This window comes from Macrobrachium rosenbergii, chromosome 9 (assembly GCF_040412425.1).
Source record: "Macrobrachium rosenbergii isolate ZJJX-2024 chromosome 9, ASM4041242v1, whole genome shotgun sequence".
NCBI classification, from domain to species: domain Eukaryota; kingdom Metazoa; phylum Arthropoda; class Malacostraca; order Decapoda; family Palaemonidae; genus Macrobrachium; species Macrobrachium rosenbergii.
The window spans coordinates 44,845,627-44,872,435 of NC_089749.1; the positions used below are offsets into that span (position 1 = coordinate 44,845,627).

At 43.5% G+C, this 26,809-nt stretch overlaps 2 protein-coding genes across 3 annotated transcripts in view; one reads left to right on the forward strand and one right to left on the reverse strand.

Annotated features, from left to right (window-relative positions):
- The window catches only part of Ufc1 (Ubiquitin-fold modifier conjugating enzyme 1), a 109,880-nt gene that overhangs the window by 40,640 nt on the left and 42,431 nt on the right, over positions 1 to 26,809 (forward strand). The window lies entirely within an intron of this gene.
- LOC136842135 (endoribonuclease LACTB2-like) overlaps positions 1 to 26,809 on the reverse strand; it is a 63,658-nt gene that overhangs the window by 27,892 nt on the left and 8,957 nt on the right. Inside the window, exons 2-3 of the mRNA XM_067109495.1 lie at positions 15,743 to 15,906; positions 14,771 to 14,891 (exon numbers count right to left, since the gene is read on the reverse strand). Coding sequence (XP_066965596.1) covers positions 14,771 to 14,891; positions 15,743 to 15,906 — 285 coding nt within the window. The remainder of the gene's footprint in view (positions 1 to 14,770; positions 14,892 to 15,742; positions 15,907 to 26,809) is intronic.

Here is a 26,809-nt window from a genome sequence, read left to right on the forward strand (position 1 = left end):
GTAAATTTTAGCTTCTAGGCTGGCAATGGCATTGGATTCGGAAGAATGGGAGCCAGGTAGCAGAGTCTGAGGAAAAGTCGGAGGGCTGGTGATCGGGGAGAAAGCATTCACACGTGTAGAAGGCACAGACTGAAAAGCAATATCCGATTTCGGAGTGGAAACCTAACTAGCTAAACCTGTAGCCTCAGCTCTAGCAGCTGCCTTTCTCTGTCTGTCTTTTTGGAGTCTATCTAGATGCGCTTCCGAAACTTTCCATTTACCCTCCCAGTCTTTGCATTCGTCACAAACGAACAAATCTCCCCTTTACAATGGAAACACAAAGTGTGCGAGTCATACTTAGCAGAAGTAAGTCTAGTATTACAGCCTTTGCTGCAATACCTAATACTAGACACACTAGAATCTGAAATAATAAGTAAAAATTAGTCACAAGTCTAAGGAATTAGCTAAGCTAACAAATAGCACGCTGCCAACACGAATGAATACTTCACCAAATGTGAAATTCATATCAGAGCTGCTCAACCAAACGTTGCTCAGCTGACCGGCAGAAACAAATTGAGCTCTTCAGCACTGTTGTACCTATTCTTCCCTGAAAGCGGACAGGGCCTAGTTACCTACACTAAAACATTAGTGCGTTGCCAGGAATTTCAAATTTTGAACTGCCATGGTTAAGTGAAATTAATAGCTATGTAGTTGCTTGGTAAATTACTTATATAAAAAATAGAGCATACAGAAGTAACATGCAAATGATGTACTATGCACATACAACATGTTAAATCTAAAATTATACAGCAGACAGTACACAACACTTAACATAAAATACCTAAGATTTGCAGTATAATATTTAGTATCACTATGAGATACATTTAATAAATGTAACTATATACTGCATCCCACTTAGGTCATTCAAATGACTTCTCAACTAATAGAAAAATTGGGTTACTACTGCTAAACAGTGCTATTACTGATGCTAGTCTATTGTCTCCGACATATTGTAGACTGTAATAAAGGTTTCTGGTAGCACTTCTTTGGCCCCAAACCAATTGGCTTTCTGCCTTTTATTGTACTTCTCATCAGTTCCCTTTGACCACTTTCCAGCTCGCTGTCCATCAGCTTTAACTTTACTTTCCCTAATTTCCACCTTTCACTTTAGAATAAACCATTTGGGCAATTCCTATGAGACAGGGTAGAAATTTGACCAGTGGTCTTCTAAACTACTTTAAATAACTGATGTTTCAATTAAATAAAAATGGCTTCTTTCACTAGAAAAGCCCTCCTTCCAACTCCTCCAGTTGCTTGGCACATATACTTCAGCTTGCTGAAACATTATTATTAATATACAGTATATATCATTACCTAATAATAATAATAATAATAATAATAATAATAATTAATAATAATAAAATATACTACTGTACCTATATAATAGTAATAAGATTAAATATTGACTCAGAGAGAGAGAGAGAGAGAGAGAGAGAGAGAGAGAGAGAGAGAGAGAGAGAGAGAGAGAGAGAGAGAGAGAGAGAGAGAGAGAGAGAGAGAGAGAAACTTATGTAGAAAGAAAAAGGTTTCTAGCTTTGGCTGGTAAAAACTTGTTCTCTCCTCCACAGGTTCTGGAGGGAGCCCTTTATAGTACCCAAGGGACCTCCTTATAGTGAACCCTGTCAGTAGCTGATCTCCTAAACTCGTTTTTTTCACCTGTTATAGATACGATGCTCAGAAATGACACATACTGAAATATTAAAGTGACTGAAATCACATTAAAATTATATTAAAGTAATACTGAAATTACAGGCAGTCTCCAGTTTACGACGGGTCCGGCTTACGACGTTCTGAGGTTACGATGCTTTTCAGATATATTCATCAGAAATTATTTCCCGGTTTACGACGCATGTTCCAGGGTTACGGCGCGTCGTACGCCGATCTGACGGTAGAAATATGGCTCCAAAACGCCAGAATAATAAAAATTTGTTTTTTTTTTTATGAAAAACTCAATAAATATGCAGTTTACATTGTTTTCAATACACCCAGAGCATTAAAAGTAAGGTTTTCTTAGGATTCTTGACTTTCGACGATATTTGGGTTTACGACGATTTTCGGCTTACGACGTGGCGTAAGAACAGAACCCCCGTTGTAAACCGCGGACTGCCTGTATGTGTTTTAGGATGATATTTCAAGGTGTAATTAGTGTTTGAACTATTAAGATTAGGCAGTCACAAGCATTTTTAGAGGGGGGTCTTTGATGTTTGCAAGATTAAAATAGACAGTTATAACTGTTTTTAGAGGGGGGATGTCAAGTATTCTTGGATTTTAGCTATTCACGGGGGTTGTGGTCCCTATCCCCCGAAATACTGGGGGTCGACTGTATACCTACATAGTGGACCCCCACTTTTATGCATTTCACTTTTTCATGCTTTACTTTGTTGTGGATTTGTATGGAACATATCTTTCAATTTTACGCAGGAACTTTCACCAATTTGCAACTTTTTTCATAGAGCAATATTCATTAATTACTGTATTTTTATTTTATTTTCTTGACTAAATACATTTTTATAATAAAATATTATTTACTAAATCTCAAATATTAATATTAATGTAAACACAGCAAAACATCTATAAAATTTTTCATACAAATTAAATAAATTTTTAAGACAAATCAAATAAATCTGTCTTACAGAACGTTTGACCACTAATCTCTCTCTCTCTCACTGAGATAAGAGAGAGATTGATTTTTTATGCATCTCTGATGGAATCTAACACTGAACATGGAGTTTCCACCTTGAAATGAGTCTGTAGAATATACTCGTTCAACGCTGACAGGTCGATCAGCAGTCTCAAGTCACAGTTGCCTTCCCTATGAGAAACAGGCAGCTATAAAACACTGGAAACAGGACCTATGACTTCCATAGCTTCTCTGTCACTTCTCCCACCTCCAAGGCCTGAGATTCCTAAGTATCTGGACGGTAAGTTGGGAATAGAAACTAGGTCTTATAGAGAAGTAGACGAATGTTCTTAAATGGCAGCTTGTGTCTGCCCTGCGAGACTGATATGACTCAAGGCTCCACTCCTTGTTGCTACTACTTTGCCCCAAAGGTGTGACAGGCAACCCCTGTTCATGGCAGTGGAGGAAGGGATTGCTACTCTCAGTGACCTCCCTTCTTATCTTTCCTACCTTCTTGAATGAGCCAAGAGAAAGGGGGCAAGGGGGCTGGGAAGACAATCTGCAGTTCTTGGAAGAGGCAGAAGACTGGGCTTTGTGTTGGCTTCTGAAGAACAGGTTTCTTCATTCGCACCAGACATGGAGGGCTTTGCTGCACCTGAAAGTTTAGTGACAGGTGCCTTCACCCCTTGCAAAGGTTTGAAGGACACCGAATGGAGTAAAAGGAGTCTTCTCTCCTCAGCTCAACCGCAGCCTCACCTTCCCCAGAGGAGAGAGAAGAGGCAAGCCCAAAACTTACACCTGCCTAGAACACAAGGAGAAAATACTTTCTCTCCTGTGAAGAACCAGGTTCACCCACTGGTTGGTGACCTGGTGTACCAAGAGGGTAAGAGCCCTAACTCCAGACATCAGCAACCTCCCTGTATGTTACTCTCTTGTCCACAGACAAGATACCCATCACGGTATAGATCCATGGATCTAGCCAAGAGACAGCCTGCAGAGACACCCTTGCTATAGACTTCAAGACATTGGCTTCCACAGTGTTAAATGAGAAGCCCTCGTGATGAAGTCTCTTGAGTGAGAAGGAAGTTGTTTGTTAGTTGACAGACTGATGCATCCAACCAACTACTGTATATTCTCTGGAGTATACCAGCTCTGCTGGCATGAATGCAGTGGGTGGAGGAGTTTGCTCAATCTGCTGGAGCCAAGAAAGCTTCATGAACTGCAGATCAAGGCATTCACCTACCACAAAACTCCTCAAACTACCTGAGACTAAGGCAACCTGACCCAAGATCAGACCTCTGGACCACTGCCTAATACTAGCTCTACAGACAAAACCAGGGGCAGGTGAGAAGCTGAAGTTGCTGCTTGAGATTACTAAGTTCATGAGTGAAATGACCTTCTCAACATGCTGGTCCAGCTTGCCCTGTAGGTGTAATGGAAGAGAGGGGTCCTCAAAGCTCAAGGGATCCCCAAGGCACGAGCTACCCACTCTTTAAAAGAGTTTCGTTTATTCTGCAAACAAAACTCATTTGGGTCCAACTCAAGGAAACATTAAAGTACCACATGGTCACTCACAGGCCCCACATGACTAAGGGACACAAAATGGAAGAGAGCAGCTGCATCATCTCAGTAAGGCAGCTGAAGAAAAAGTCAAGTAGCAAGGCTGGACGAGTGAGGGATACCCCCACCTCTCACCTCCAATCTCCACTAGTTAGCTGCCTTGTTACCAAGACTCAAAAATCATTCCAGCTATAGGTGAAGGATACTCCTAATAAAAAAAGGCGATGATTGCAGCCCTGCTGAAACAAACAGCCTTGTAACATCCTCTCTTTATCTCATATTTTCTCTGTTTCACATAACAATATACTTCACTTACTTTATATGTATCCTTTTAACTTGTCCCTTTAAGATAGTCCCTCTATTTTGTCTCTACCTCATACATATGTTTTCTTTGCTTTCTTTTACACCATCACTGTAACTTGTCTCTCACTTATATATTTTACTTACTTTTCATATAAGAAATAATGTTTATTTAGTCAAGGTGTCATCATCATCAACCTCGATCTCGAGGTCACTGTCAACATTTGCAGCAAGCGCAATCCACATGTTCCTAGGGCATAACTTATGGGAAGCTCTTTCTTTCCCAGTTTAATCCATAGTTGGGGTCATCATTTTAATGGCCTTTTTCCATGTGCTTCTACCTTGTATCCTATCTCCTTCACCTACTACTTTGTATCTCATGCCTTCTTGACCTCTACTTTGTGTCCCAAGTACTTGCTTTACCAGGGTCTCTCCCGGAAAGTGTCACTCCTCATCAGGTGCCCATGCCATTTCAATCTTGCCTCTTTGACTTTCTTTCACACTAAATGACTGACTGAGCCCTTGATGCATGCATTCCTTATCTTATCTCGTTTTGTCCCTCCATCATCCATCTACGCATCCCCATTTCTGCCACATCTAACTTATTTTGTTCTATTTTCATTAGTGATACCACTTCTAACCAATACAACAGAGCAGGTCTTACCACCACCCTATGTGCCTCGCCTTCAGCCTAATAGGGACTTTCTTGTTGCAGAGTACACCTGCTATACCCCTACAATTTTTCTACCTGTCTTGAATTCAATAGTTACACTCTATCCATATCACCCACTGCATCTACTATCGAACAAAAATACTGAAACATAAATTATATCAATGTTTACTTCTCCCAACTTAATCACGGTTTGCTGGTCACCATCCAACCCATCTGTCATATATTCAGTCTTTAATCAACTTACCTTCATCCCCATATGTCTAACGTCTAACTCCACCTACCTAACTTTCTCTCTAACTTGGTGCTGATCCCTGGTGCAATCCTACCTTGACCTGGAAGCTGCCAGCCATCCTTACAGTGATTTCTACACTTCTACACATTCCACTAATCACATTTTTCTGGTGCTTCTCTCCCTCAAACTTCTTCATGCTGCCTGTCTATGTCTCTACCATTTACTTTTTACACATTGATAAAAACTATATGCAGAGCCCTCTGCTTTTCTCTGTTCTTCTCCATTACCTGGAATAAGGATGATATTCCATCAATTGTACCAATACCTTTCATACAGCCTATCTGAAGTCTTCTGAGCCTGGCCTCCTGTCTGAGGCTTTGATTTATAATTTTTCATATATTTTCTGGATAAAGGCCCTTAATTTAATTCCACTAGTGTTCTGGCAACTTTGCACATCTTTAAAAATCAGTACCAGTGTGCTTTCTCCCCATTTTTCTAGTATAATCACATTTTTTATAATTTTCTTTGTTAGTTTGCTAATTATATCTATTTCCTCTATGCATGGTGTCTTCAGTGTCTCAACAGGTAAGTCTGGCAACTTTAACACTTTTCATCTTTCTCAGAGCTTCTTTTACCTCTCCACTCATTACCTCATTAACCATTCCAAAATTTGGACTTCCATCTCCCCTAAGAATTTTTCATTTTCTTTACTTAGTAGTTTTTCAAAATATTCCATGCATCTCAATAATGTCCCCTTCTGTTCATTTCGTTTTTCCATTTGCTTTCTGTTTTTTTATGTGTTAAGTACACTGTGCTTTTGTATTGACTTCTGGCTAACCTGACAATCTATAGCTTTTTCTCTGGTATATTTAGCAATATTTATACCTAGAAATGTGTGCTATTGGAACCATTTCACTGGGTGACACAGGTCGAGCCCAGAAATGCTTATAACTGCCTATTTAATGGTTCAAACACCAAAGTTTACCTTAAACTAACATCCTACACCAAATATACCTTAAACTATCATCCTAAAACACTTTAACATTTCAAAGTCATCTTACAACATTACCCTTAAAATAAATGGCTTACAGATAAGTGTGAAAGCTAAATTCAAGTCCCCCTTACATTCAATCAGAGCCATTTTCTCTCACAGATGATTGAGGCTGTCCCATTTTCTTTTTACAGAACAGGGAAAACATGAGGAATTCACAAGTTCAGTATGTACTTAAATACATTTTAAAAAAATACATTATATTATGCTGTGTTTGATTTAATATTAATATCTGAAAATTAGTAAATCATATTTTTATCATAAAAAATCAGAGCCATTTTCCCTCATGGAGTATTGAGGCTGTCCCATTTTCTTTTCACAGAACAGGGGAAACACTACAATTCACAACTTCAGTACAGTGCAGTATGTACTTAAATCTTCTTCTTTCTCTGATCTTTTCCCACTTCTATGTGGGGTTGAAGTCTCTGACAGCTTTCCTCCTCCTGGCTCGGTCAAACACATCGTCCTCTGACAATTGTTGTCTCTCAGATCTTCTCTAACTACATCCATCCATCTTCGCTTTGGTCTTCCTCTTGCTCTCCCACCAGGCACCTCCATCTGCATCATTCTCCTCCCTATATATGTCTCATCCCTTCTTCCGAAGCGTGAAACTCCTGTACCTCTCTCCTTGGAGGGAGACCTTGACAGATCCCAAGAAACCCTCCTCGGCTACTTGGTTGTACTACGAGACAATCGGGGGACCGACACCCAAAGCATGCCAGGCAGCCGAACTCCAAAGACAAATTTGTCAGAGCTCTCTCTGCCCATCTCACACCTCTTGGAACACTCGAGAGGAAAAGAGAACATGTGAGGAGAAAGAGTACCCCTACCTGTCCTGCCAGTAAGACCAGCAGGAGAGGCGTACCGTGAGTAATAATCAACCAAAGGAGATTACTGCCACATGGGGGAAGAGGAGCACTTGTGCTGTGGCAAAGCGCTTTCCTTGGAAGAGCAGAAAGTTCAATCGAATACAGCCGAGAACCTGATTTGGAAAAACCGAGTGGGGCTCAGCCGAACTGCACCAAACCAAGCCGATCACGCAACCGCGATCCAGACTGGGTGGTATGCGGTGGACTGGGAGGCAGGCAGGGCGCCGAGCAAGTCTCACAAGCGCAACCAGGGGCTGGGCAGGGTGAGCAAGCCGAGCCAATCACGCGAACACAATCGCAACTGGAAAGGCGGAACTCGTCTGACGTGAACTAGTGCTAGTTTCCTGAACTCTAAACTCCTTTGAGGCCGAGGTCCCTCAAGAAGGTTCAAAGGGGAATTCTGTGTCTGCTATCCTGCATGCTCGAACCCTAAGGTTCAAGACACAAGGATGAAACCCAGCCAAGCAACCGAAGCAGCTGGCGGGCAGTATCATGGTTTGTAGGATTCAAGCAACCTACAAGACTCCCAAAAATCGAGAGCAGCTGCTTTCAGTTTCCAAAGAAATAAAAAAGAGCCAGGCACAGAACCAATCTTAGACGCAGACTTCTAAGACTGGCAATGAGGGCATGGCCTTGAGAGGTCACGCTCTCGCAGCCCCTGAAACACAAGTCCCCACAGGAGAATGCGACTGGTTCCCACCTAGGGTGGGAAGAGCCAACGAGAGAAACTTGTCTCCCAGAAGAGAGTCAGTACCTTAGAAGTCCCACAGGACTCCAGAAGGGAATCACTTCCCTGCTTCTTCTGGTGTTTCAGCCGATAGGATCGAGACACCAGGCTGGGAACCCGACCGAGCACTGGTAAGCACTCGGGGAGCACTTGTGGTGCTGGCAGGAAGAGCTGGGACACCTGGGTGCCTCGGCCCTTTCTCTCGCACTGCTCCTGAACTGGGCCGGGGAGAGTACTCTCCAGACCAGATTGGGATACTCGACATTCCACCGAATCTCGAGCACTCGGAGTGGTTCGCGAACAAGCGCCCAAAGCAGCCCCCGTCTTAGAGGCGGAACCCCTAGGACTGGGAACAGGACTGCAAACCGAGGTCTGCGCGCCCACGGCTCCCGAAACACAAGACCCAGGGGTATGTGAATCAGTTTCCTAACCTGAAGGTTGGGAAGAGCCAACGAGAGACCCACTGCCTCCTCGGAAGGAGGCAGTCCCTAGATGTCCAAGGGCATCAAGGGGAAAGAAGCAGCCTTCCCCTCTTTTGGCCGACGGAGGTCTGTCTGGTTCCCGAGACCCCCTCAAACTTTGGGAGAGGAAGGGAAGAGGCAGCAGAAGACAAAATTGAAGGTAAGTTGAAGAAGACGGCAGCTACTTCCACAGGGCAACTTCCTTCACCTTCACTCTAACATCTTCTACAGGATGGTGGACACAAAACATTATAACCTCCAGGGCAGCTAGGCAGGAACACAACGGAAGCGGCCCAGGACACGACCACCAGGGGAAGCAGCAGGCATGATCAGGATAAACGATGCAGGAGCTACGGAAGCAGTTCAGAAGGCAGAAGCTACTGCAACGGCCAGAAACGTCACTTCCACAGGGCGACTTCCTTCACCTTCACCCCGACATCATCTACAGGATGGCGGACATCGTAACCTCCAGGGCAGCTAGGCAGGAACACAACGGAAGCGGCCCAGGACACGACCATCAGGAGAAGCAGCAGACACGATCAGGGCAGCCAATGCAGGAGCTACGGAAGTGGTTCGGAAGGCAGGAGCTACAGCAACGGCCAGGAACGTCACATGAAAGTCACCAGCAGTGACAGGAACGATCAGGACGGCTGTGGCAGGAGACCAGGAAGGGCCGCCCAAAGACTGTTGTCGAGTTAACAGGAGCATAACACAGGAAACAGCAGGAGCAGATGAACCACAGATGTGCCAAAGGCAGTGCCACAGCATACACAAAGGTCAGCAATGGCAGTGATCAATCCGCATCGGCGGGAACAGAGTAGAAACGATCCCAACGTGGAACTATACCATTCTAACCAGGTACCGTGGTTGATCCCGAAGCAACACTGAATGAACGTTGGGACTCCATGCAAGATATCCCCTGAGATATCCAGCCAACTACCGCTGTGCCTGTGATGCTCACTGTCAACCTGAAAGAAAAGCAAAGATGATTAGTAGAGGAGACTCCTCTCGCTACGAGGGAACTGCCTTACACAGCGAGAGGAGGCCCCTTAGAAGAGGTCGCCCAACAACCCGCGGCTGCCCCCTTGCGGTCTTCGCCCGACGAGCAGGTGAAGAGGGCGAAGGAGAGATAAGAACTTATAGGGAGAAAGAAGGAAGGAGGGGAGCCACCACGGGCGCCGTGGAAGCAGAACTTACCAACAGCGTCTGCAACCTCCCCTCCCGCAACTCTCATAGCGCATGCGGCAAAACAACACTCAGCACAAGTAGGAAGGAAGTAGTCATGCCCTTGTACACAGAGGGCAGGATCCCAAGAAGGGAAGCGAACTCTTACGTCCCAATCAATGTAGGGGAGCAAAGATATTACGTCCCAACTAATATCTCCGAACGTAAAGGGGAACACCTTCAGGATCTAAATAAAGGACTACTGGAAGAGAAGCATTACCACTTGGTTAGGCCCCTCTATGTACACCCTTGGCTGTCAAACCCGAGACATAGAAGCAAGGGAACAATGGCTTATGAAAGGCTATCACAAATTGTGGGTTTGTATTAATAAATATCAAACACATGCAATATATACACAAAAATAAAGGAAGATCCCACTGGGATAATAAAGAGCTTAACAACAGTCAGGCAAAGAGATCCGAAACCATGTCTGCAACGCATGACGGCTGAAAGAAAACTGGAATGTTTACATCCGGGCAGGTGGGTAATCCTGCCTACCTGGCAGTAGTTGCTGCCTAACCACCTTGTTCAAGAGTTTAACGGCCATGTCCAGCTTCACCGTAAGTAATTCCTAATGTAAAGGACTGACGGTTTGTATACTGTATCGTGTCAGAACAAACTGCAGTACTCTTGTGTGTAGCCTGCCTAACGGAACGAACTTCTCTATGGAAGAGAGGGTTCCCAGAAGACTCAACCATGTGTTGGCTGAACAGGAGGGGTGAGTTACGAAATCCTGGACTTTCCTGCGGCAATTTAGGATCCTTTGTTGGGATGGAAAAGCCCGAAAACTCATAGAGTCTATCACTATCCCCAAATATAGAATAGACCGAGTCGGGACTAGCTGTGACTTCTTGAAGTTTATTAAAAGGCCTAAATCTTGAGCAAGACGAAGAGTTTTCTGCAGGTCCTCCATGCACTGGGATCTCGAGGGGAAACATAGGAGCCAATCATCCAGGTACAGAGAGATGTTTATCCCCATAAGATATAGCCATTTTGCTAGGGGAGCGAGTACCCGGGCAAAAACTTGAGGGGCCATGGAGAGTCCGAAGCAAAGTGTCCGCAACTGGAAGACTCTGTCCTGGAACACGAATCTTGTCCGGGTGAACTGGAATGAGGAAGTAAGCATCTTGCATGTTGATCGTAACCATCCAGTCTCCCTGATGGATGGCCGACAAAACCGACTAACTTGTCTCCATTTTGAACTTCGTTTTTTGAACGAAGAGGTTCAGGGCACTGACGTCCAGGACAGGTCTCCATCCTCCAGATGACTTGGGCACCACGGAGAGCGGTTGTAAAACCCTCCGTGTTTACATCCTCAACTACTTCCACGGCTTTCTTTTCTAGTAGGGCCAACACTTCCGAGATGGGGCCGAAAACCTCTCTGGGTCTACTCGAGTAGGCTGTTACACTGATGGGAGAGGTTACTAAGGAGGTTTCTCCTGAACGGGATAACATAACCTTCTTTCAATACCTTCAGCGCCTAATGTTGGCTCCACATTCTTCTTTTCCCATTCTGTCCAGAAATGGGAAAGTCTTGCTCCCGCTGGAACACGGAGGACGGACAACTCATTTTTGAGGTGCTGGTTTGTTAATGGGTTTCCTGGTTCGTCTGGAAGTTCGGAGGCTGGCTCTAGGTCAGGACTGGAAATGACCTCTAGAACTTTGAAAGGGCTCTTGCTGCAAGGGTGACAACGTTCTAGTAGCTGTGGAAAAAGTAGTAGCTCGTGTAGGAAACTTAGTCCTTTTGGTGGATTGAGTGAGGAGGTCCTGAGTCAACTTCTTCCTGCGGGAACAGACTAAAGAAGCGAAGAATGTTGCGATGGGGTGACTCCCTTTGCCGTGAGCACCACAAATTTCATTTCTTGAGGACTCCTGATGTGAAGATGGTCACTAGCTCTAGTGCTCCATCTCTTACAGTTCTCTCAGCGCACACCAGTATTCCCAGCCAATCCGATGCGAAGTTCTCTTGAAGGGACGAACAGTCTTCTATTTTCTTGGCTAGGGCCCCCACCGTCCAATCCAGAAAACTAAAGACCTCGAAGACTTTAAAGATATTTTCAAGCAAATGGTATAATTCCGAGGCTGTGAAGAGAATTCTGGCCGACGAGAAAGCAGAATGACAAGAAGCATCTATGATGCTGGAGAAGTTCCCTTGAGAGGAGGCAGAAACTCCCAACAGAGCTTCTCCAGTTGCATAGGACAGATACTTCTGCCTTATCAAATGAGAGGAAGGCGAACAGAACACTGCCTTCCCGACTTCCCTCTTCTCTGCTAACCCGGCAATAAAGGGATGGCTGGAGAGAAGAACAACGGGTAACAGACCAGGAAAAACCTGAGCAGTGCCGAGTAATTAGATGCAGGTTGCTCCTCTTCTACAGGTTCCTCAATGGACAAAGTGGGTGATCATGGGGGTTCCACAGTCTCTTGCACTACCGGTGTTGGCTTTTGAAGAAGGCTCAACACTTTATCAAGCCGAAGCTGAAGCGGCGCCAACGGCAGATCTTGAGCAACAGATGGAAATTCTCTTGAAGCATCAGATACTGAAAATTTCTCCTTGCGGGTCATGAAGATATTAGAAGTAGGGTGGACTTTGAGAGAGGCCTACAGCAACTGGATGCACAGACATTGAGCGCCACTGACTCCTAGGAAGCGGCTCCATTCTTCACAGACACTTGGCGCCCCAAGGATGGGCGCTTGGCACCTGGGCGCTTTATATCTGAGTTCACACTCCTAGCGTTCATGCATGGGCTCTTCTAACCCGGAATCTGGGCACCCACAAACTGGAAACGCGGAAACTGCGTGCTCATGTGATGGGCGCTCAGATGAAGCGTGCTCATACGATGGGCGCTCGGACACTTGGCGCTCTAGAGATGATAGCTTGGACACCGAACAATCTTCAAATTGGCTGTTATGCACACCACTATCGTACACTGGGCGCTCGTACTCTTGGCGCCGATAAGCTGGACTGGCACACACTCTTTTGGGGTTGGAATGCACTTTCGCACCTGAATGGGAGCGAGAATCTCTCGCTGGTGACTCCCAAAAACTACAAGAAGAGAGAGAGCTACGTTGTCTCTCTACAGCTCGCTTACAAGACGGGGGCAAATCTGAATCCAAGGAAGAGCCCCGGCCTTTTCAATGGCCTAGAAACTTTCGCAAAACAGTCACTGCGTTTCTTTGATGTGGGAGAATCTGAATCACCTGAAGATAAGGGATGTACATCCATTCAAACACCTTTCCAATGGCATTCTTCCGCAGCCTGGGACTGGCAGACAACAGGCTCGGATGAGGCGTCGGGTGCTCGTGGACAAACCCCACTGATCTCCCTGGACTACCAGTTTGCTTCCTCTCGGGTGAGCAAGGGGAGTTTGGCAAGGATATTGGTCTAGGAGCAACGGTGGGACAAACAGCTGCCCCCTCACTGACACTTCACTATTAAATTTGTCCATCAGGACCTTCACAGAGTTCCCAATCTGGGAAACAGTATTCACAAGTAAAATAAATTTCTGATCTACCTGTGCTTCTAAGCTGGCAATGGCATTGGGTTCAGCAGAATGAGAGCTAGGTAATGGAGTGACACGAAAAGCTGGAGGACTAGAAATGGGAGAAAAAGCTGTCAAAGGTGTTGAAAGGATAGGCATAACATCAATATCAACTCCTGGAGAACGATCTGTACTAGCGGAAAACCTTAGCTTCGGCCCTAGCTGTAGCTTTTCTAATTCGGTCACGCTGCAATTTGTCTAAGTGTGTCTGTAAAGTCTTCCATTTACCCTTCTCCCAGTCCTTACATTCGTCACAATTCAATTCCAGAGAACAAATGGTATGAGTCATATTTTGCAGAAGTAAGTTTAGTTTTGCAGCCTTTGCTGCAATACCTAATGCTAGACAAACTAGAGTCAGACATAATGGGTCAAAATTCCAATTAGACTAGTCACAATCGAAGAAATAATCCAAAATTCTAGCTAATTTAAATAGCTGCGCTACCAAAAACAAAGAGTGCTTCATGAAAGATGATCTCCGACCATCCAGCGAAAACAAATCAAGAGCTGCTAATAACTAGTGTTCAGTCATTAGTCGGCAGAAACAAATTGAGCTCTTTAGCTACGTTGTACCTATTCTTCCCCAAAAGAGGGAGGGGCAGTATACCTACACCCAAAACAAAAGAGTTCTGCCATGAATTTCAATTTTGAGCTGCCTCGTAAAGTAGAAACTACAGTCAACCCCCGTATTCGCGGTCTCACTATTTGCAGACTCACGTATTCACAGATTTCTCTGTGGAACGTATCTACCCATTATTCGCGGAAAATTTGCCCATTCACGGTATTTTTCACTGAGAAATATTCACTAATTATTGTATTTTCATATATTTACAAGACTAAATGCACTTTTTGTGATAAAACTATTAAAATACTCAGGTATATGCATTTTTAGTTTTTTTGTTTAAACTATCAAAATAGGGTTCTAAGTGTTTTTAGAGGGATTTTAAGTATTCGTGGATTTTAGCTATTCGCCGGGGTGTAATGCATCCCCAAATACTGCAAATACTGGGGGATTACTGTACAGCTATGTAATTATTTGGTAAGTTACTTATATAAAAGTGACTAATGAGAAGGTGAGTAAGGAGTACTTCCCCATTCACTCCATAAAACCCACCAGTTAATGACTTTGTTACCAAGCTCAATGAACACCCCAAGTCACTCTGAGGATATCATACATAAATGATGATGTGTTATATTTCCAAAAGAACAAATAAATGTAGTAAGAAAGGGGGTTGTCCCCTACCAGCAGGCAAGTGGCTACCAGAAAACAATTTGAAAATACTTTCATCCGTGGAACAACTTTGCTAACTGCATCTTTCTAGGCTGCTAGATAAGATAACTGTACTATGGGGCATTTACACCATATACTTAAGAATGATCTTACCTACTACCAAAGGCACTTACAGAAAGCTATATCAATAACACTCTTTACGGAGAACTTTTTAAAACTTCAAAGAACAATGAAACCAAATTACCTCACAGTTGCTCCTTCAACTTCCAGTTCCTGTTGATGAGTGAGCGACTGCAGTTCTACTACATCGGGCAAAGGATCATCTTCAGCATCATTTCGAGGAAATTTATGAACACTAGGGATATCTGCAATATCGATTTTCTGATAAATATCATATACTGTATTACATCACAAGAATTATGGACACAACTCGCTGATATACAGTATTTTTATAAAGTACATAAATTTTTTGCATTCTCATCTCCATTTGTGTTTGATCTATATTTTAGTAAGAATACAGTATTAACTTTTATGAAAAGTAAACAACTTTGCTTTTTCACAAAGAATCTGGATAGGCCTACCCTTACCTGTATAATAGTGAAGTAAAATACTTCTATTGTAACATTAATGTTACCGATAAGCAGTGACCTGACACAGGCATTTTTAAAAGTCTGCCGGCACTAGGAATCTAAATATACTCTATGGTGAAACTAATGACTATCTACATAGTGCAACTAATGACTAGTAAGTCAAAAAACTTTTCAAATTGGCTGTATATTCACTATTGATAGATACCAAGCAAATATTTATAGAGCACAGTGAGAATGTGGTATCCTCACTGAAAGAACAGGTCTACACACAAAGACTGGTAAAGACTTGTAAAGATACAGTCTGTAATTCATATGAATACATCAGCAATATATACGCATGAAAGGCAACCTCTTTTTGTATATCTCAGCAATATATAGACATGAAAGGCAACCTTTTTATATATCTATGACCATTATGAAAAAGATTCCTCTTCATCAATGCACCTACTTGTATTAAGTTTTAACTTTCACCTTTCATTTATGACCCAATCTTAACGGCAAGCTCCATGATGATCTACAAATGTGACATCATAGTCTCGTTCAAGTAGGCTACACTTTATTTAAACTATTGTACTAATATCTAAAAGTATGAAATGAGAACTAACTTAGATCACACACATCCTTACCTTCTTGTGAGCATTTCAGAACGTCCTCTAAACCGCCAATATGATCATGGTGCCAGTGAGAAATTATTATTTTCTCCAAAGACGCATTGTTTTGTTTCAATACTTGTATTAACTGTGATATGTACTCTTTATTTCCCCGTTCTCCAGCATCGAACAAGAGTCGGCTGAAAAAAAAACTTGCGATAATTGCACAATAAATATGGCAAAAGTCTGTTACATTTTCCTAAGTCTGGTACACAAAAATGACATTTTTATAATAAAATAAAGTTATATATATATACTTGCCAAATAATTACATAGCTGTAGTTTCTACTTTACATGGCAGCTCAAAATTCACAATTCGCAGTAGCACTCTTTTTGTTTTGGGTGTAGGTATAATGTCCCGCCCACTTTCAGGGAAGAATAGGTACAACGTAGCTAAAGAGTTCAATTTGTTTATGTTCTATGTCCATGAGAGGGGTAGAGGGAGGGCTCTGATCATGTAATTATTTGGTAAGTATATATGAAACTTTATTTTATTATAAAAATGTGATTTTTATATGAGTAACTCACCAAATAATTACACAGCTGAATCCCACATTGATTGGAGGTGGGATGAATGGACATATACTATCCCAAAAAAACTCTGATATGGAGAAGAATGTGGAGTAGAAAGTTAGCAAGCATTTTGAAATGCCTGTTGTAACCTTACCTGGTGAGGGAGCAATGGCAGACAAGTACTGCCTCTGGTCGAAGCTCCTCTCAACCTGTAGCAGAGCAGCAGTAGAGCCAAGGGTCACTTCTATTTGAGTGGGTGCTTTGCAACGTAGGAGGTTATCACGGGTTGGCAAAGCTTACAGTCCAAAAAGGACACATAAATAATATGTGGATATGCCCTAGCACTGGGCATAGTACAACAGAGAACAAAGACCAGATAAAATATAACCTACACCACCACAAAATTAATCAACACCATAAAAACATGGATTGGTGACACTCACAACTCAGTGCTCACCAGACTTCCCAAGAAGTGCAACTATCCTTATTCAAGGAGAGCAGATAGAGGAAAAGGAAGTCATTCCTCCTGTCCTTCATCCCCCAATACCATGCCAGCTGCGAAGAATAGACCCAAAGTACTGCATTTTTCGTATACCGTTTCAATATCCCGTAGGAAGAACATGGCAAACACTGACTTGCACCTCCAATATGTTGACTGCAAGATTGAAGAGAGAGACAGATTACGTCTGAATGCCAAGGACATAGCCACCGCTCTTATTTCATGAGCTTTTACTTTCCATAAGGGTAGTAAGTCCTCCTGAACTGCCGAATGTGCTTCCAAAATCACAGATCTTAAAAAGAATGTTAATGCATTCTTGGACAATGGACGGCTGGGGTCTTTCATGGAACACCAAAGACTTGAGGAGGAACCTCTAAGACTTTTGGTTCTTTCTAGGTACAGTATACTCGTGAGGCTCTTACAGGGCAGAGGACTTTCCCTTGATCGGATGGACCGAGTACTTCGGACAGGTTCTTGATTGAAAAGGAATGTGGCCAAGGGTTAGTTGGGTCCTCATTGTGGCGGAATTCAAACCCACAAACAAACAACACTCACCCTGATCTTCGGTTGCTGGAGATGGAGAAAAGGTCCACGGTCGCCAATCACAGCACACAAAACCACAAAACAAAACTGAGAACAGACCCTCCACCAACAACGAACAAAAAGGAAGAGACACATGCACCATCAATGTTGGTACCGGTATCCAGAACAAAAAACCAGACGAACTGCCCGTCCATTTTCAAGGTTGGACCTCAACTACCCAAGACTTCCCCAAAACCGAAAACTCCCGACAGACAGACAGACAGCGCCGTAAACGAACTCCAACAACCGAACCACTCACAACGACAATTACACTCGCTCTCTCTCTCTCTCTCTCACAAAACTTTGGGAAATGCTAAATACAAACAAATTTATTCATCCCTCTATAATTCTCCCCCTTTTTAGCATTTCCCAACTAACACCTTTCACACCCCTTTCAAATTGCCTTCACGCACACCCACGGATGCTCACTAGCAGGTCCTCTAGATCGCGTTCATGGGCACGAAATCATTCTCTCAGAATCACTTTCTCTTCCAGCAACATTCAGATTCACATTTTCTCCTCCATTCTCTCTCAGATTCACACTATCTTCTTCACTACTACCACTCTCAATTTCATCTACAATCTCATCTATACCCTCTACCTCGTTCCCAAATACCTCCCCAATTCTTCAACTAACCCATCCCATTCACTCATTGACCTTTCAATTCTTGCAACGATTCATTCATGCTTTCAATCACTCGCATATTACTGCTACGCTCTCTTACTCTTACACTTTCGCTCACCTTCAACCGTTCACTTACCCTAAACGTTCAGTCAACTCAGTTATATCAAACCCGATATGCTATACGTCCTATTCATACCATCCCATTCATCCATATTACACGCTTTATCACTCATTTTCACTTTGGTACTCACACCCCTATCACACAACCTACGATCATTCTGTTCACTTTACGTTCTTCCCTTTCTTACGTTTTCTACCATACTCTATCAAAACAAATTGCTGATCCTCCATACACAAGCTCTCATGCATACTTGGTTCACCTACATTCGATTTCAACCATTTATACACACCATTCTCTCTCACATATTCCGGTACATCCTTCCATCTACGCAATTGGTTATAATGCGCCCGTATTTCTCTCACACTACCATCTACACATACTTCCCCTACAACATAACTAAGCCCACTGGGACCAACTTCCAACACTTCATACGGACCCTCAAATTTTTCACGCACTTTATTTACATTCAACGCCCTTTTCGATTACTTCTTTCAACACTTTCTCGCCCACCTTGTAACTTTCAGAACCTCTCATGCGTCTTCTTCCATACCTCCCTATCATTCTCAGATATACCCAATCTCGGTCTCACTATCTTTCAAAATTTAATATGCCTATTTACACAGAGACATACCGATTCCCTTATACACAGTGGCGTTGTATACCCACAACGCCGCCAACATTTACATCCCAATCATTATCATTCACTCATCATACATTAATATCTCCGTCAACGTTCTCACCGTTATTCTCCGTAATCCAATCGCACTGGGTATATACTGGCGTAGAGTACACATGCTCTATGCCCCAATCACGCAACATTTGCTTAAACTCCCATCCAACAAATTCAGGCCCACTGTCACTCAACATTCGATCGGCTTGCACACACACATTGGCAACATCACTTGACCCACCATTCTCCGCTTCAGTCTCACTCTTTTTGTTCCGGTGCTACTGCATATGCAAACTTACTCAAATGATCTACCATTACAACCATTCCCACATGTCCTCTAGCAGTCACAGGCAACGACACACAATCAATCACAACCATCTCAAATAACTCTTTCATCTGCAATCGCAACACAGGTGGATTCATCATGCACACTTTGATACTTACCCTTCTGACAGTCCGCTTAACGTAATCGCTACATCCGCACAAATTTTATTCAATCCAGGCACATACAATCTCTCTCTCATACATTCCCATAATTTATTTTTCCCCAGATGCCCAAACCTATCATGCACTAATAAACACATACCCACGGCTGCGTCTTCCGAAAACACTGGCACATACACTTCCCCATCCCACATTCCTTCCTGATGCAAAAAGTAAACTATACCTTTACATACAACAAATCTCTTAGCCCTTCGCTTATACACTTCTAACTCACACGGCCAACTTCCTACTCTTACACCCTCTAACACACACACTCTTAACATATTTATTCTCATGCACTGATTTTGCATCTGCTTAATTTCCTCTTCACTCAACAAATCATTTTCACTCCTTGCAATGTCTACCATACCTACAAAACTAGTTTTAGACACATCCCCTCCTTTAACCTTCGTTATTTCCCTAACAGCGCCCTTTCCTAAAATTCCCTCCCGACATCCACACTTATATCATGCATTCTCATAAAATCAATTCCTAATAAAATATCATATTTATCATTCGTACTCTGTCACACAAAAATCACTTTCATCCATCATTACACCCCCAATTTCTAACCGTTCACACACTCTTCCAACCACTGCTACCCCTAAATTTCCAATCCCTCTTACTTCCCCCTGACAATTCCTAATTTCACACGTATTCCTCAATTTCTCACATCCATTCTTAAATATGACATTCATACTACACCCGGTATCTACTAACGCAATCAATCTTACTCCCTTACAACACACTTGCACACTCATGCACTCGTCAGTCTTTCCAGCAAAGCCTCCCTCATGCAACAACCCCTCACGTACATGCATCACACGCACCGCTTGCATCCTGGAGGATCCACCCATTTGAACCCCCTTCACACTCAGTTTCCCGAATTCGCTGTCACAGTCACCCTCTTTCGTCTACATACACTTGATACATGCCCTTCCATTCCACATTCGACACACTTCGCTCTCGGTTCTGAACACATTCTCGCATAATGCCCATTCTTACCACAGTTGCCACATATTACATTCACTCGGGTACCCCTACAACCATTAGCAATATGACCCACCTGTCCGCACCTGTAGCATTTAACCCCCCTATCTTTCGTACACTCACTTACCAAATGTCCCGATTGCCCACACCCGAACACGCTCCTAAAGCCCACCTACACTCATTCTTTGTATGTCCTCCTTTCCACATCTAAAACACTTCGCTCAACTTCCACTCACCGACCTTCCCCTTTATACACTACTATCCCTAACCCGTCCAACCCGTTGTTCCCCAGTTACAAACCCACCATTCATCCTCACTGGCACCTCCACATTACTTGCTCTTACACTCCTATCTATTACACTATCGGCCATTCTCATTGGGCCCCTCAACACTGCATCCCTAAAGCTTCCAAACTCTGGCACTCTCTCATCTACCCCAGCTCTTACACTCACACTTCTGCTCTCTTTATAACCCTGTCAAGCTCATAATCTTCTACAATTTCCAAAATTTCTCCCCAAGTCAACCTTTCACTCGTCCATCTTTTCTTCTCCTTCCGCTTCAAGTTCACAAATTCTCTAACTCCATCTGGCACTGTCCCTAACAACTCCGTACTAACTCCTTACATTCATCTATCCCATCATCCCCAAGCTTCTTCCTTGCCAACGTCTCCAGCCTACAAGCATACAATGACAAGGTTTCCCCAGTTTTCATTCTTGCCTCATCAAATTCATCCTTCCTCTTATACTTAACACTCGCTTTCATACGCCTCGCTTGCTCAACTAGTCTAGCTTTCACCTTGTCATACTCAACATCTCCCACACTCTGTAACCCTATACATATCAAGCAAAACCCAGTCAAATATCCTCCTAATTCTCGTGCCCACACTCTCTGACTCTCCCCATACTTATCCTGACAAACCTTTCATACTCCCTAAAGAAATCATGCACATCCCTCCTTCCATACTCATCATACCTTTCACACCGGGGCCTCCTCACATACATAGCCTTTCTCACTTCTTTCTCACTTTCCTACTTTCACTTTGTCCTTTCATACCCTCTTCCGAATACAAAGAGTCCACTTCCGCACTGACATTCATCTTACTCATTACACTCTTCTTCTTCCTCTTTTTATCCACTTTTATCCATTCACCTCCATCCACCTCACTATCACTAGTATCTTCACCCTCTCCCTTCTTTCCTGCCTTTCCCACTTCCTTGCCCTTCTTACCAGTTTCCTTTCCTTTCCCTTCTTCCCTTTTTCTTCCCCTGACTTATCCTTACTTTCCTCTGTTCCTTCCCTTGCTTTTCATTCCCTTTTCCTTACCCCTGCCTCTCATTCTCTCGTTTCTTACTTCCTATTCCCACATCACTTTCATCACTCACGCTTCCATTCACTTCTTCCTCCTTTTCTTTCTCTCTTGCCCCCTTCACACGTTCCAGAGGACCTGCCTCCAACAGCCCCTTCTCCAAAAACACCCTTGAACATACCTTTCACCATTTCTTCCACACTTTTCATCATTCCTTCCAACTTTTATCCACCCTCTCTTCCATTCTCTCTTCTGACTCTTTTATCTCCCCTTTCATTTCTCTTTCGCTCCTTACCAATGATCCCATCTCTTCCAACTGAAGCCTCAATCTCTCATTCTCACTCTTTAACCATGCATTCTCCTCTCTCAACCTCACTAGTTCCTCTTCCATCCTTTTCTTCAGTCACACTACCAGCCACCAATCTCAATAGCAGCTGCAACACCAGCTGTCCCGTTGGGCGCCAAATATAATGTGGCGGAATTCAAACCCACAAACAAACAACACTCACCCTGATCTTCGGTTGCTGGAGATGGAGAAAAGGTCCACGGTCGCAATCACAGCACACAAAAACCACAAAACAAAACTGAGAACAGACCCTCCACCAACAACTAACAAAAGGAAGAAGAGACACATACACCATCAATGTTGGTACCGGGTATCCAGAACAAAAAACCAGACGAACTGCCCGTCCACTTTCAAGGTTGGACCTCAACTACCCAAGACTTCCCCAAACCGAAAACTCCCGACAGACAGACAGACAAGCGCCAGAACGAACTCCAACAACCGAACCACTCACAACAACAATTACACTCGCTCTCTCTCTCTCACAAAACTTTGGGAAATGCTAAATACAAAACAAATTTATTCATCCCTCTATATCATTTTTGGCCAAGAAGCCCAAAATCAGTGAGTATACAGCGTTGCCTTGAGAAAAGCCTACCCGTTTATCAATGGCATCCAGCTCACTAGCTCTCCTAGCTGTAGCTAGTACCATCAGGAATAAGGTCTCCTTCGTTAGATTCCGAAGTGACAATGACTCCAAAGGTTCAAACAACGGTCCTGACAGCCATTTAACCCTTAAACGCTGACTGGCCATATCGGAAGTCGACTAAAATTGTCTGTCGGGTGATGAGCAGACGTACCGTACGTCGACTGCAAAAAATTTCAACCTTCGGTCAACTTTGACTCGACCGAAATGGTCAAAAAACGCAATTGTAAGCTAAAACTCTTACATTCTAGTAATATTCAATCATTTACCTTCATTTTGCAACAAATTGGAAGTCTCTAGCACAATATTTCGATTTATGGTGAATTTCTGAAAAACTTTTTTACGCACGCGCGTAACTTTCGCCGAACATCTCAGAAATTCTTTCGTCACTTTGTCGTAATGTTTGCACCGTTTTATATTAGTCGTTACATAAAGTTTTATATATGAAAATGTGTGCAATTTCATGTAGAATACAACCAAAAATAACTCATGGTTGTAGCTTTTAACAGTTTTGAAATATTTTCATATAAATCACGATAAATAGAAAAAATTCGACCTTCGGTCAACTTTAACTCAACCGAAATGGTCGAAAAACGCAATTGTAAGCTAAAACACTCACAGTCTAGTAATATTCAATCAATTACCTTCATTTTGCAACAAACGGGAAGTCTCTAGCACAATATTTCGATTTATGGTGAAATTTGAAAAAACTTTTTTTCGTCCACGCATTACAATTCAAGCATCATTTTGTGATAATATTTTCTCTGTGTTGCTTTGATCGTTTTACAATTTGTTATATACCAAAATCATTGCAATTTAGTGTACAATACAAAGAAGAAAAAAATAGCTCATTAGCTTTAACCGTTTTGCTCACAGCACGATTTGTATACAATTATATATGAAATTTTTTTTTTGCGCTGTCATATATTTCAATATTTATATATAATAATGATATTTTTTTCATTTCTGATGGTTGCATACTAAACTTCAGGCAATGTCAAAAAAGGAGCCAAAAATGAACTCTTAATCTTAAAAACTAAGCGTGCTGTGATTTTTGAAAAACTTTTTCAGCTTCGTGCTAACTCCCAAACGCTCACTGATGCATCGGCAGACACTTTCATAAATAAAGGCTCGGCGTTTAAGGGTTAAGGACAACAACCAAGTTCCAAGTGACTTCCAAATGTTTTGCTTGCTTACTAGTACTAAAAAACTTTATTAAATCGCTGATGTCTTGATTTGAAGGCAGGTCCACTCTTCTATGTTTGAATACAGAACACAACATTACTCTGTAACCCTTGATGGTACATTTTGCTAGTCCTTTCCAGGTTCTAAGATATAACAGAGAAAATCTGCAATCTGGGCTACAGATGTCTGAGAAGAGGAGATATTTCGCTCCCGCACCACTTCCGAAAAACTGTTCACTTGGCTTGGTAGACTGCAGCAGAAGAAGATTGTCGCCTACACTTAGCAATAGCTTCTGCAGCCTTCCTTGAAAATCCTTTCGTTCTCACAAGCTCTCTGACAGTCTGAAGCCTGTCAGAGCGAGAGTGGATAACCCTAGATGGAATCTGTGAAGGTGCGGCTGTTTGAGAAGATTTCTCCTCTGAGGAAGTAGCCTTGGGAAATCTGTCAGTAGACTTAGGAGATCTGGGAACCACTCCTTGTGTGGTCCAAAGGGAGCGACTAGGGTCATCAACACTTAGCTGTGTGTGGTAAACTTTTCCAGTATGTCCTGACCAGTCCTGCAGCATGTCATCCATCGCCCATGCCTGTGGATCCGGAGCAGGGGACAATACAGTACAGAGGAAGATGATGGTTCCTCGATGTCGCAAACAGGTCTATCAACGGCTTTTCCCACAGCTTCCACAGGTTGGTGCACACCTGTGGATTGAGTGTCCACTCCTTTGGTAGAACCTGCTTGCCAGGACTCAATTCGTCCACCAGGATGTTCATTCTTGCCTGAATGCTTAGTGCCCACAGAAGAAAATCCTTGGTCGCTTCATAGAGCGAAAAGGAATGAGTCCCTCCTTGGTTCTTGATGTAAGCCAGGGCGGTCATGCTGTCAGAATGGACTGCCACTGTCTTGTTGAAAGCCTGTTTTGCAAAATATTGAAGTGCAAAATGAATAGCCTTTAATTCTCTTACACTGATGTGGAAATTCCTTTCGGTTGGAGACCACATTCCTGAAACCTCCATGCCATTGAGAAGAGCCCCCCAAATGAGATCCGAAGCATCTGAGTATAACGTTAGGTCTGGGCTCATTGGAGCCAGAGCCTTTCCTGTCGCAAATGTCCTTCACCAGCCCCCACCGAAGGTCCTCTTTGATCTCGGGAGTGGTGTTGAAGATGAACAAATCCGGGAACGACTTCCTTTGCCAATTGGCCTTTAGGTAAAAATTGCAGGACCCTTGTGTGTAGCCTGTCCAATGGAACAAACTTCTCTATGGAAGATAGGGTTCCCAGGAGACTCATCCATGAGTTGGCTGAGCAGGAGGGGGCGAGATATGAAGTCTTGGACTTTTCTGAGACAATTTCAGATCCTCTGCTAGGACGGAAAAGCCGGAACTCAGAGTCTATCACTATCCCCAAATATAGAATAGGCTGAGTCGGGACTAGCTGAGACTTCTTGAAATTTATTAAAAGTCCTAGATCCTGAGCAAGTCAAAGTGTTTTCTGAAGGTCCTCCATGCACTGAGATCTCGAGGGGGAGCGTAGGAACCAGTTATTGAGGCACAGAGAGATGTTTATCCCCATGAGATGTAACCATTTTACTAGGGGGGGTGAGTACTTGAGTAAAAACTTGAGGAGCTGTGGAGAGGCCGAAGCACAGCACCTAAAACTGGAAGACTCTGTCCTGGAACGCAAATCTCAGATACTTCTTGGAACCCGGGTGAACTGGAACGTGGAAGTACACATCTTGCATTTCGATCATGACCATCCAGTCTCCCTGATGGATGGCTGACAATACCGACTGGCTCGTCTCCATTTTGAACTTCGTTGTTTGAACGAAGAAGTTCAGGGCACTGACGTCCAGGACAGGTCTCCATCCTCCAGATGACTTGGGAACCACGAAGAGGCAGTTGTAGAACCCCTCCGTGTCTACATCCTTGACTGCTTCCAAGGCTTTTTTCTTGAGTAGAGCTGACACTTCCCGAGATAGGGCTGAAAACCTCTCCGAGCCTACTGAGTAGGCCGTTAAGCTGATGGGAGAGGTTAGGCTACTTAGGGAGGTTTTCCCTGAAAGGGATTGCATAGCCCTCTTTCAAGACCTTCAGTACCCATGGCTCTACATTCCTGTTCTTCCACTCGGTCCAAAAATGAAGAAGTCTTGCTCCCACTGGAACATGGAGGACAGAGAACTCACTTTCAAGGTGCTGACTTGTTGGCAAGTTTCTTGATGGGTCTGGAAGTTCGGAAACTGGATCTATAGGTAGGGACTGGAATCAAACTCTATTACTTCGAAAGGGCTGTTGTTGCAAAGGCGAAGACATCCTAGCAGATGTGGAAGTTGCAGTGGCTCGTGCATGGAACCTAGTCTTTTTGGTGGACAGAGCAAGAAGACCCTGTATCAATTTTTTCTGGAGCTCTGCTGATACACGTTCCAGGGTGTCCTGCAGGGAATAAACTGTTCTTGCCTGGGGGGGGGGGGGAAAGAGGAGAAGAACACTGAGATGGGGTGACTCCCTTCACCATAAACGAGCACCACAAATCTTGTTTCTTCAGAACTCCTGTGGTGAAGATGGCCACCAACTCTTGCGCGCTGTCTCTGACAGCTCTATCACCACAAGCCAGAACTCCCAACCAGTCCGACGTGAAGTTTTCTTGAGTCGTACAGTCTTCTATTTTCTTAACGAGAGCCCCAACAGTCCAATCCAGAAAACTGAAGACCTCGAAGACTTTAAAGATGTCTGTAATAAGATGGTCCAACTCTGGTGCAGTAAAGAGAATTCTGGCTGAGGAGAAAGCAGAGTGACGTGAAGCATCTATGATACTGGAAAAGTCCCTTTGAGAGGAGGCAGACACTCCCAAGGACGGCGCTTCTCCACTTGCATACGACAGATACTTCTGCCGCATCAAGTGAGAGGGCAGCGTAGAGAAAACTGCTTTCCCAACATCTCTCTTTTCTAATAACCAGTCGTCAATATGGGCAAAAGCTCTCCTCGAAGATGAAGACAGAACCATACAAGTTAGCCTGGCAGTACCTGGAGGTTGTCGCATCAAGAAGGCTGACCCCGGTGACGAAGGGACGGCTGGAGAGATGAATGA